This window comes from Dipodomys spectabilis, unplaced genomic scaffold (genome assembly GCF_019054845.1).
Source record: "Dipodomys spectabilis isolate Male_0828 unplaced genomic scaffold, ASM1905484v1 ptg000125l, whole genome shotgun sequence".
Classification (NCBI taxonomy): Eukaryota; Metazoa; Chordata; class Mammalia; order Rodentia; family Heteromyidae; genus Dipodomys; species Dipodomys spectabilis.
This window is the reverse complement of record NW_024870802.1, coordinates 9,396,914-9,409,521: the sequence shown is the minus strand read 5'-3', so window position 1 is coordinate 9,409,521 and position 12,608 is coordinate 9,396,914. Positions and strand designations below refer to the sequence as shown.

The 12,608-nt window shown below is 41.3% G+C and overlaps 1 protein-coding gene across 1 annotated transcript in view; it reads left to right on the top strand.

Moving 5' to 3' along the window:
* The window catches only part of Cfap58 (cilia and flagella associated protein 58), a 98,363-nt gene extending 87,615 nt beyond the window's left edge, over window positions 1–10,748 (top strand). Inside the window, exons 16-18 of the mRNA XM_042689505.1 lie at window positions 1,799–1,918; window positions 4,670–4,803; window positions 10,027–10,748. Coding sequence (XP_042545439.1) covers window positions 1,799–1,918; window positions 4,670–4,803; window positions 10,027–10,135 — 363 coding nt within the window. The 3' untranslated portion in view covers window positions 10,136–10,748. The remainder of the gene's footprint in view (window positions 1–1,798; window positions 1,919–4,669; window positions 4,804–10,026) is intronic.
* Window positions 10,749–12,608: the final 1,860 nt, after the last annotated feature.

Sequence of the window (12,608 nt, the reverse complement as noted above, 5' to 3'; positions counted from 1 at the left end):
GATGACAACGTCAAGATTAGGTAGCTCTAGGTAGAAATTAGTTTTGGTTTGACTAGATATTTTATTTAATGAGAGGGTTTGTACTTCTCATGGCTTTTCTTTTAACATAATTACCTTAAGGAAATAAGTATGTACAGATACTAATGAGCAGACATTCTCATCATTATCAATGTTTGTTCAAATTATTGTACTTTAGAGATATGGCAATCTCAAATCGAGGTAATTTAGAAGTAAATCTTTGCTTGTGTGCAATATCTTTAGGATCCAAAACCATCTTGCCAATACTGGAAGTCAGGATATACGTGACATTGCTTGCTGCTTAAGTTGTGGAAATTTGCTTTGCTATAGATTCTAGGAAATCCTTTCCTTTTGCCTGACAGCGCTGCCTTACCTTGTTTTTCTGAGTTCTCACCCACCCATCCCCATGCCTCAACATATTTTCAGTTCTTTTTTCTTCCGATGCTTTTCATATTTCTTGAAAGACTCGCCTTCTTCACTTGCTTCTGATGGGTGTTTTAACCGGTGTTACTGCAGCCTGAGTTGATATCTGCGATATCCCAGTGAGGCGCCCAAGGCTGCTTGCAGCCCTCCTCTCTTCTTCATGTCATCTGATGCCCCTGGATCCCAACCCCTCCCCCCCTCCCTCCCTCCCCCCCCCTCCCTCCCCCCCCCCCCCCCCCCCCCCCCGCCACTGCCTCTGCCTCACTTTGGCCTCTTGCTTTTCTTTGGGAGAAGTTTGATTGTCTCCATAATTTTCTTTTTCTGCTCTCCTTTCCTTCCACATCCTTCCATATTCTTGTTCTCCCAAAGTCCTGGCTTTTCTAATCTGACTTGCTCTTTGCTTCTCGATGCCTTTTGCTCCATTTGCTGCCCTAGATTCTTTCCCAGGTATCCCACAGGGTCCAGTCTCAGTGCTACCTCTATGATTGACAGAAACATCCCAAGCCCCTTGACCCTTACCTCTACATTACCTCCTCTTCTTATGCCATCCCTGTCTCTGTCACCACCAGCTTCCCTCTTACCATTGGAGACTTGGGAGTCCTTGTGGCTCCTTCCCTTTCTCTTTCCATTGTCTGATCACTCTCCAGATTCCTTGGATTCTACTTTCCCGATGTCTCCACATCCACACAGCTCCCACCCTGAGGCCTGAGGTCCAGCTTCCTGCATCACCTGCTTTCACTGGGTCCCTGGGCAGAATCTTAATTCTGCACTGTCCTTGATGCTGTTGGATGTGTTTTCTGAAGACAACCAGGCATGTCTTATCACTGCCAACTGCCACATAGGTCATGTTCCCAGCACAATCTAGGCCTACCCTATGAGCTGGGTTTTCTCTCTCCCTCTTCCTTCTCTCCTCATGACCTGGGTTCTGCTGAGCTGGATTTATCACCATACCCCTGTGCCATCACAGAACTTGGACCTAAAATTCTCTTCTTTTCTCTCTTTGGTTGAGGACGAATCCTACTTACTTTTGGAGGAACAATTCAAATACCATTTTCAGAAAACCTCTCTTAGATCTTCCTGTCAGTCACTTCCGCTTTCACCAGTTGAGGTCATCCAGTGCTACCTTATGACTGTAGTGATCTTATGTCCCCTCATTTGTCTCCTTACTGAGTCCAAGTACTAGCTTTAGTAAGGGATGGTGTGATGTGTGCAGATTGAACCAGCAAGCAAATGCAGTCAGTGTACTGCTACAAAGTCTCCTTGGATGCTCTCAAGCCATTGTGGCCATGTAGTAAAAGGTACTTTCCTTGCTGCGGCAGAACTGTTGATTTCTGTTCTGGTTTATGCTCACCACCAGGAAAAGGAGAAACTGTATGTGGAACTGAAACACATTTTGGCCCGGCAGCCTGGCCCCGAGGCTGCAGAGCAGCTCCAGATCTACCGACATACACTACAGGAGAAGACCAAGCAACTTAAAGTAAGTGGCAGGCTCTGCTCCTGACTGGTTGAACCTGGGGACATCCCTTGGGCCAATCCGTGCCTGGACACACAGTTAACTGGTTTCTCAGATAGAGCTCATTAGCCACCTTGGGTTCCAGAAAGAGGGAGCAGTGAGCACAAGAGGAAGGAGTTGGGGGGAAGGATGAAGGCAAGGAAATTGGAAACTTGGAGGAAAGGGTTGGTGTGGATAGTCACAAGATGAGAGAAGACTTGGATTGTGGAAAGGAGTAGCAGAAACATTGGACATGATTATGAAGCAGTCCCATGTCAAAACAGGTTTCTGCTATTCCTGAAATAAATGGGTCCAGGGCCTAGATCAAAGCAAAAGATTAGTCCTCAGGGCCTGATTCCATAACCATGTGTGTCAGATAACAAGCCATGAAAGGAAATAAAATCATGCGAGAATTATTATTTTTAACACAACACCCTTCTAAGTCACTCATGAGCCTCAGCTGTAGAGATGGGGTTTTTACTATTCTATGCACTTTCTGTACATTTTCCCCCAAATGATGTGTCTTTACGTGATATTTTTCAGCTTTACCTCCCACGCAAGTATCTGCTATTCTTGGCACATGAGGGAAGTTTCATACATACAAATCCATGGGCTATATTATTACCAAGTAAAGGTAATAGTTATTGCTCTCTGCCTAGGGGAAAATAGATGCCAATCTACTACTATAGCATTAACTCTTGGAAAGACAGGATATTGTCAGATGTTTTACACAAAAAGACCAATAATATGGAAGTCTAGTAGAACATTAATTTTCAAAATTATTCTGATTGCTCATTTCACATGAGTATTCAGACACATAAGTTGAATTTTGCATGAGACATATACTTGTAATTTATTTTAGTTCCTTGGAATAATTAATTATTTCAAATGAAGTATTTTCCCTAGTATTTTTTTCAGAGTGTGCACAAGTTTTTATCTTATCTATATGTTGGTCTGAATTGGCCATAAATGGCTCACACAGGGGCCTTTTGTTACCTTAATCCTTTACCTAGGGGAAATCTGATTTTTTTTTTTTTTTTGGCTAAGAATGCATTGTAACAAATACTTCTTGCAGAAGAGACTTAGAAGCAGGTGGTACTGAGCTAGACTAACAGGTCAGTGTCATTATCTGGCCTCTCAGGAGATTCTCTATTCATTATTTAGAAACAAAGTTGCTGTTCCTAAGAATTTAACTATTGAGATGGATTTTTTTTTCCTCCAGCATGAAAATCTCATTCCTTAGATCAAATAGCACAGTCAGAATCATTTTCAAGTAATTAAGAGGAAAGGTTCTGAAGCAGATGAGCACTCCAGAGTGCAGATCAAGAGCTGGGGTTGTGACTCAGTGGTAACATACGTGGCGGGCAGGTGGAAGGACTTGGGTTTGGTTCTCAGCACAGTAAGGAAATCTATCCAAACAATGATCATCTTTATAAAAAGCTGGCCATGGTGGGTAAATATCTGAAATCCCACCATTTGGAAGATTGAGGCAAGAGGATTGTGAGTTTGAGGGGGGCCTGAAGTGCATAGAGACCCATTTCCAAAAACAAAGCAAAAAAAATGGTGATTAAAAAAACCCATACCTTCAACATATTGAGCAAGAGTTAAAATTAATCTTGCATACCCCTTAGAACAACAATGGGGCTTTTTCTCACCTTGGTTTTTGGCAGGGCACGCATCCTTGCTTGGGCATGCTTTATGCTTTATATCTTAAAAATTTTTATTTTTATTGTAAAGGTGATGTACAGCGGGATTACAGTTACATAGGTCAGGTTATGAATCCATTTCTATGCTTTATGTCTTGTCTGGATGAGTAAATCCTTACTCTGTCCAATCAGAGACCATTAATTGAACATGGCCATGGGAGGAGATGGGTGACCTAGCTTCTAATCAGAGCCTCTGGGTTGCATTACACTTTCCTATGCACCTGTCACAGCTCCCTACTTCTTCTCAGTAAGTGTCCCAGTGCTGGGATAAAGAGGTGAGAATCATTTAGTAGAACAACCACCTTGGCAAACATAAATTGGATGCTCTGGTTAGTGCTGGTGGCAAGAATTATTTCAGAATAATTTTTTTTTTTTGTCAGTCATGAGGCTTGAATTGTGAGCCTGGGTACTGTCCCTCAGCTCTTCAGCTCAAGGCGAGCACTCTACTACTTGAGCCACAATACCACTTCTGGTTTTATGGTGGTTTATTGGAGATAAGAGTCTCACAAACTTTCCTGCCCAGGCTGGCTTTGAGATCCTCAGATCTCAGCCTCCTGAGTAGCTAGGATTACAGGGGTGAGCCACCAGCGCCTGGTTCAGAATAATTCTTATTGCAGTCCTCATCTAAATCATACTCCCTAGTGTGATTTTTCTTGAATATTTTTATAAAGGCTTTGAGAACAATTTTAGACTGCATGTTTGGGAGTTTTTATGTCTCTGCACACAATATTCCTTGAAACACATTATATCATTCAGCTGAGCCTATTTGAATGTTACCTGATAGCTCTTTTAGCAGGAGTGAATGTTTCAATTCACTTGATGAGCCTTCAGTCCTCAGCCACAATTTTGACCCAGTTATAGAACAGACCTTGAGAGGGTAGAAACTCAAAGATTAGTTGTTAAGCCTAGGCATTGTTTTGTACTTCTATCCCCACTGGAGGTAAACTATAGCAGTATAAGAAGATGTCTCAGGAAAGGATATTGTTGTGCTGCCTATCCTTTGCTAATGCTGCTTTATTTGCCACATTAGGTTTTGTCTTCAGAATTGAATATGTATGAATCACAGAGCCAAGAATATAAATACGAGATTGAGACACTTGGCAATGAATTGGCAAATTTGAAGAAGAAATACCTGGCTCAGAAACGTAAAGAAATGCTTCAGAAGTAAGAATTGGTCAAATATTCCCATGTGTCATAAAATACTTGGCGAACAGTCACTGAGTCAAGAACTTCAGAGGGGGTAAACTAAGTCACAGGGTGAACAATCAATCAGAGGTTCATAAGGAGTGAGGTGGGTCTCCTCTAGCACTGAACTCCTTCTTAGATCCCTCACAGAAGTATCTACTCACCGATGGGTCAAACATGGAACAGAAGGAGTAATATATAATGTGTTAATATATAATGTGTCTTCCCATCCAGACACTTCTTATGGTGTAGAGATAACCATACCCTGTTTGCAAATGAGATTCAAAAATCCACTTTGCACAGGTGGAAAAACATATTCACAAAGCTGCGTGCACTTCTGCTAAGCAGGACTTGGTGAAGCCTGTCTCTCAAGTACTATAGCCAGATCCCTATAATCAGGAGCACATGTCAGAGAAACTATCTTGAACCAGCTAGTAAGCTATACTGTGTCTGAGGTAGAGTGTCAAATGGCACTTCTCTTTGTCTAGGAGGTGGAAGTGCAAACTCAAGGTTGTCAATTAGAGTTTCAGGTGGACACCTGCTGCTCCCATTATTTTGTGATGAATGTCAGCTGGGTCTCAGAAGAGAGGTGGGGTGGGCTCATTGGAAACTAGGTTAGAGTCTGGGTCGTTGGTAATATCATTCAGATAGTTCTGTGGTGACTTTCCATTACAAGTTGAAAGCCACATTTGGTATTTCATCTACAAGGAGATTTTGGGGATAAGCTGAAATATGGTTTGAGTGCATCTGTCTATAATCCGTGAGCAGCAAACAGTATATAAAGTAACTGGATGCAAATTCATTCGCCAGTAAAAATCTGCCCTTCTTGTAAATCAGAAGTAGTCCCTTGGTCCACATTTACATGTCGGCTTCTTGGTGGAGTAAAATACTGCTATCATTTAGATAAGTCTGTCTTAAAGTGTGGACCTAGCAACCATCCGATTCAGAATCTCTCGTGAGATTTATTAGGCATGCGGGACGTGGGGTCCAGCTATTTGGGTTCAGCAGGTGCTGGCTGGGCCTCAGAAGTCTGTAACTTCACAAGCCACTCACTGATTCTCAGGCACATTGAACTTCAAGAACCACTGAGATTAAAGATATAAAGTAAATGAATAGTGGAGTGGAAACACTATGGCTCCTCTCCTTTTCCCTTCCCTTCCTTCCTTCCCCTTCTCTCCCTCCTCCTTTCAAGGCTGTGCTTATAAAATGTTGATGTGGCTAGGTCCCGCCTGAGGGAGAGTTCTAGCTTAATGCAACTTCTTAGTAAGACTTGCAAGCTTTCTTTCTTCTTTCTTTCTTTCTTCCTTTTCTTTCTTTCTTTCTTTCTTTCTTTCTTTCTCTCTCTCTCTTCTTTCTTTCTTTCTTTCTTTCTTTCTTTCTTTCTTTCTTTCTTTCTTTCTTTCTTTCTTTCTTTCTTTCTTTTTTATTGTGAACATACTGTACAGAGGGGTTACAATTACATGTGCAAGATAGTGAGTACATTTCTTATCAAGCATTGTAGCCTCCTCCTTTGTTTACCCTTCCCATCCCTTCCCAGCCTCCCCCTGCCCCCCCCAATCCTTACCCCCCCCCCACCAAAGTTGTAAAGTTCATTTTCAACATGACAACTTGTACTTCTCATTGTTGCAACGGGTCCACCTGTATCCTTATTTAAACTTGCAAGCTTTCTGAGAACACCTTCTCCCCCGCAGTCACTAAAGATCCTTGAACTGCAGTTCCCTCTCCCATCTAGCTACACACACACACACACACACACACACAAACACACACACACACACTTTTGTTTTTGTTGGTTGTGGGACTTGAACACAGGGCCTGGGTGTTAGTCCTGAGCTCTTTTGCTCAAGGCTAGTGTTTGACCACTTTGAGCCACAGTGCCACTTCCGGTTTTTGAGTGGTTAATTGGACAGGAGTCTCATGAGTACTTTTTTGCCTGGGCTGGCTTCAGACTGCAATCAGATTTCAGCTTCCTGAACTGCAAGGATGATAGGCATGAGCCGCCAGTGCCTGGCTATGCACATATATTTTTAAAAATAAAAACAATTTAGGGTGGTTTTAAATTTGTATCCAATATATTTTCATGTACAGATGACATGTATACTCTTGTCATTTTGTAACTAATAACAGAGCATAATTTAAGATCAAGTCACAAGTAGAATCCCTGAAAACTTCTGTCTTACACCAGTGGGTCATCGCATTCATCTTCCAGGGTTCCTTATTTGGAGACAAAAGCCAACTTGGCTGCATAGTCAATTATCCTTCCGGCACTGCTCACTTCCTGCTTTTGTCCTGGGATTTGGCTTAGTCTTCTTTGGTCTTACTGACCACCCTGTAGTTTTCTGGGCACAGAAGGACAAGCCTCCTCTCTGGCGCAGCCCTTCTCAGTGGTCCATAAGGAGAACCCTGCGGTCTCAGTCTTATACCACTTGTGGTTATGTAAGTTTAAACAATTAAATTAAATGGAACCAGGTGCTAATGGCCAATGCCTGTAATCCTAGTTACTAGGAGGCTAAAATCTGAGGATCATGATTTGAATCCCACCAGGGCAGGAAAGTTTGTAAGATTCTTTTTTTTTTTTTAATCAGAGAAATCTCCATGATTTAATCTATATGAACAAAACAGTTACAACTTAACTGAAAAAAAAAAATCTTACCATGCTCTTCTTTCTGTTTGTAAAACTTAAGCCTTCAAACAGTAGATGTCATTAATGAAAGATAAAAGCTATGAAAATACTTTACATGTCTTGTTAGTTGTTCTTGTCATTTAAGACATGTTTAGTCTAACATGAAGCACAAGCCATGGATCTGATTCTTGTGGCCTGAACCCTGGCCATGTGAGACTCATTCTGCCTCAGACACAGCACACTGAGTCAGCCTTGTGGTCTAAAATGAGGAGCTGGTATCCACGAAGTGGGGCTCCCCCATGGACCAGTTAATGAAGTTATGTCATTAGAACCTGTGAACCAAGCCAGTCCCAAACTGAAAGCTTTTTAGAGAACAGATTCCTAGTCCTACCAAGCATACATCTTTTGAACAGGGTCCATGATCTGCAGTTGTCAAAGAAATTTTGTAAGATTCTTCAACTAGTCACCAAAAAACTGGAAGTGAAGCTGTCGCTCAAGTGTTAGAGTGTATCAGACATGAGAAAAAAAAGTAAAGGGACAGCGCCTAGGCCCCAAGTTGAAACCCCAGAATTGGCACATTAAAAAAAAATGAAATGACAACTCTCTTTTACTTTTTCTTTTCTTTTCTTCTCTCTCTCTTTTTTTTAAATGAACTCAGGGGCTGGTCACTGTTCCTAAGCTTCTCTGTGCTCAAGCCTAACACTCTAACCTTTAAGCCATAGTACCACTTCTGGCTCTTTCTGTTTATGTGGTACAGAGGAATCAAACCCAGGGCCTCATGCAAGCAAGGCAAGCACTCTACCACTGAGCTACCTTCCCAGCCCAACTCTCTTTTTTCATTCATATTGTTGGCATTTCAACTGCTCAAGGGCCACATGTTTTTGCTGGCTCCCCATGGGACATTTCCATTATTGCTGGGAGATTTGTATGAGGGTGCTGCTCACGAGCTTCTCCCTTACCTGTCCTCTTCTGGTCCTTAAATGCTCATCACTTGTAACTTCGATGGCCTGGCAGGGTTTCACAGATGGGCACATCTACTTGGGGATCCATAAACCAGTAGACAGAGAGGTGAGTTCTTAGGAGCACAGCAAAAGAGATTAAGGTACAGAAGAAAAAATATGCAGAGGCAAGAACAAAAGTGCTGAGATGGTTTAGACTGGAAAGAAGAAGGCTGTAGGGAGTCATTATAATGGCCTATAAATACATTAAAAAGATAATGTAAAGGAGACAGTATTCCCATTAGTCAGCTTTAGACCAAGCCAGAAGCATTAAGCCGAAGTTCCTTCAGAAAGGAGAATTTAGGTTATTTAAGGCAAGAGAGGGGAGGGGAAAGGGATAGAAGGCTGCCAGCATCTAAGACCAATCAGAAGCCAGACAAGTTGCCAAAGAACACGAAGGAGTCCTCTTTTCTGGAACCACTCAAAGCTGAGGCTTTTGTCTTATTTGTGGGGGATGGAGTTTCACAGTTATCAAGCAAGTCTGTTTAGAGACCGCTGGGTTGATTAAACCAGCCCCCTGCTACAGATTCTTTCCAAATGGGATAATTTAGAATATTCCCAGTGGAGGTTTTCTGTAAAAATAGAAACTGATATCATTTCCCCCCTTTTGCTTCCTTTCATCTTTCTGAAATACCCTTTTCATCCTACCCTGTGTCTTACCTCACCTCCCCATTCCCCTTTATTTTTCTATCTATCTCAAATCCCCTGGCTGGTCTAAAGTTTCCAAGAACAGTTGGATTCTTTTGGGAAAATGCAGAATTCATTCATTTAAGGCAAGTCATTCATAGGTGTCCTGTTTAATATTTGAGTATAGTCCCAACAGTATGCTTAAATTTGGTTTAAAAGGGATTCCATCAATGTTTTCTCCAACACCCTTATACACTTGTGTAAAACTAAGTTACCTCTGCGGGAAACCTGTGTGTGTGTGTGTGTGTGTGTGTGTGTGTGTGTGTGTGTGTGTGTGTGTGTGTGTGTATTTAAAGGAGACCCATATAGAATATACATTGTATATTTCAGGATAGAACTCATTTTACTAAAATACTATCCTTTAAAATCTTCCCAAATTTTCTTGTGTCTTCAATGATTTCTGCTAATAACTGTTGCTTTTCATAGTATGACAGGAACATTTGTATTTTATAAATGTCCAAATCTGATGAGAGATAGCTAGTATGTAGTAAATATTTATAAGCTTCCACTAGATCTTTGGACTGTGGTGAGTTAGTCATTATAATGGAGCTAAGAGAAGGATTCTCCTGACTGATCTTTGGAACTAAACAAATATTTTCTAAAACAGGAAGATGATCACCAGTGAGGAGCCACTAACTCCACGGTGCCTGACCTGGGATGGGGTCCTCTGACCATATTTAGATCAACATTAGAACACATTTCACATTTAATTGTCTTCCCCTGGTTCGATGTGTTATCAGGGGATGTCTAATTAGATTTACAACCTTGTCTAAAACTAGAAGCTTTAATCAAGGTCATTTTTAGTGGCTAAGTTGCTCTAGGAACTTCCAGAACATCAAACGTTTGAGGATGAAAAAACACGGGAGAAACTAACTTTTGCCTCTTTTCTTACAGAAGCAAGGAGAGACTACCCACAGAAAATACCGTCTCAGCGATCAAACCAGCCACTCGTTACACTGGGGGTGGATTTCCCCTGAACAAATTCTTTACAACGCCATCTTGAAGACTCTGGCTGGGTCCAGTTGAGCAGCTCATGAAACTTGCACTGGAACATTTTTGAAGGAATTGTTTATAGCCCTTGGATCACAGATATCTAGGAAAACCAGGTGCTCAGATTTTAAGATGGGAAAAAAAAAATCACAATTGTCACAGCTATGTACCTCTGAGTGATGACGTTGTGCCTTTGCCATATGGACATTAATGGTTGTAATTATAACTGTTCAATTAGGCTAGCCGTCACATGAAGCAGAACTTTTGTTACAACCACATTTTGATATAGTGGAAACACATTGGATGATGCAGATACTCCAGATCGATGAAGCTTTGGAAATTAATTTCTCTATTACAGATATTTGCGCACTTGAATTTTTTATAGGTAAAAATATTTTTGAAATTCAATGCATCTTCTCCTCTCTTATTTAAAAGATTATTTTAATTATTCTTCATTACCAAGTTATTGTATAAAATGGGAGAGAAGGACAAACTCTCAGGTATTTACAAAAGTGTTTTTGAATGATTTTCATGTGGAATTTCTTTTCAGGCCTGGGATAACAAAATCTAGTCCAAAGAGACATGCCAAAAATAGTTCATCATTAAAAAAATAAATGAGAACCTTTGCAGATAGTTCGATCTTTCATTTGGCAGTGTGTGTAAGTACAGTTTAAAACTACTGGGAGAAATGTTTAATGGTAAAATGAAGGGGGGGGGTCAGACTGTTTTTTTTTTTTTTCTAGACCTCATACTTGAGCATACTTGAGCACAGGGATCTGTTTGATTCTCAGGCTGCCAGACAGCATTTTGAGCCATTGAACCCATTATGTTTTCATTTGTTGAAGCCACAATTGTTTTGGCCTTAGTTCATAGTTTCCTTGTTAAGTGTTCATTCAATCATATCGTGCAAGGACATTCTGGCCATCTCCCTCACAATAACTTGATCTCTATAACTTTTTAAGTGATTGAGGGAGCAAGTAGTTCAGCAATGAGCAAGGACACTGTAAGCAGATTGTGAGAACATGCCATTTTGTGCCAAGTGACTAAGATTCCTCATAATGAACTGTGAGAGTGTTGATGAGTTAGATGTTTCTTCACGGGGAGTTGGGATTAAATGGGTGCCTGTGGCCCCTTTAGTCTACCAGGAGTGGTGTTACCTCTAAGGTGGTGTTCACCAGATTCAGAGCAATGACAGTGATGGCCACGAAAGTAGTTTGTTTTGAAGTGATACCAAAACAGAACAAAACAGAAAAACACACCACCAACAAAAACAGAAGAGAACAGAGTTGTAAATCAGGGAGGGAAGGAGGTCAGATTCCCTGCAGGGGACTTCAGAGCAATGCAATCACATCTGAGTTCTCGTCTGCTGAGGTGCGGAGGTCTTTATACCCCCATGCGGTCAGTCTTTGGCCAAGGTCTGCTCTCCCTGTGTATAGGCAGTGGTAGCCCTTAGAGAGACACTACTTGTGCTGACTTTTGAATGCCAACGTAGATTAAGGCTCATGGATCGGGTAGTGTCATCTTCTGCCTTTTCCTTCTCCCAACTGGTCCCAGAGAGAGAGAGGTAGAAAGTAGCCTGCATTTTTGTCATGGTGATCTTGTGATGAGGCTGGATTATCAGCATTTTTGGATATGAATATAGAGCATGGGAATGTCCCAGAGAGTTCACCACGCCTGAAGAATCACAGTTAGGCCGTTTTCATTTCTGAAAATTAATGACCATATCTTTCCTCAGAGCCAGCCCTATTCTGTTTAGACAAAAGGAACAATACTGGAGATTTCCCCATTCTTACACAGAGATATTCTGAACTACGCCATTCAGAGTCTTTGGGACACTATGTAAGAGGTTTACTTCTCTCGGGGAATGGAGCCTGGGATTTTTTAAAATAAGAGTTTGCATGTGTTTATTCAGAACAGTCTCTTTTCTATTAGCATGAATATATTAACTGTATAAGGAGTTTCCACTGCTATTTCCATATTGCATATAATGTACTTTGATCAAATTCAGCCCCTCTACTGCTCTTTCTGTCCTCCCTTTCCCATTTTAGAACAGTTTAAATAAGTTTCATTATCCTATTTTCATACGTGCATATAAAGTACTTCAGTCAGAATCACTTCTCCTAATTATCTTTTCCTTTCCTCTTCCTTCTCCCACTCATTTCCTTCCCCACACAATACCCATTTTAAACTCTTGTCTTGCTTTTCCTTTTTGGTCTAGATTCTGCGTATAAGAGAGAACACACAGTACGTGTGTCTTTCTCTGGCTTATTTCACTCAATATGATGGTCTCCAGTTTTATCCCTTTTCCTTAGTTCCTATTTTGCTTCCATCTAGGTTTCGATGGCTCTCTCATAGGATTGTGGAGGAGTTATAGAGATCATAGAGAAAGCAGTGGACTGGCTCAATTCCCATTGGCCACTGTTCTTAACTTCTGCTCCAGAAAACCCTCTTGGGTTAGGCATATCATGTCTTCTCTGTGAAAGACC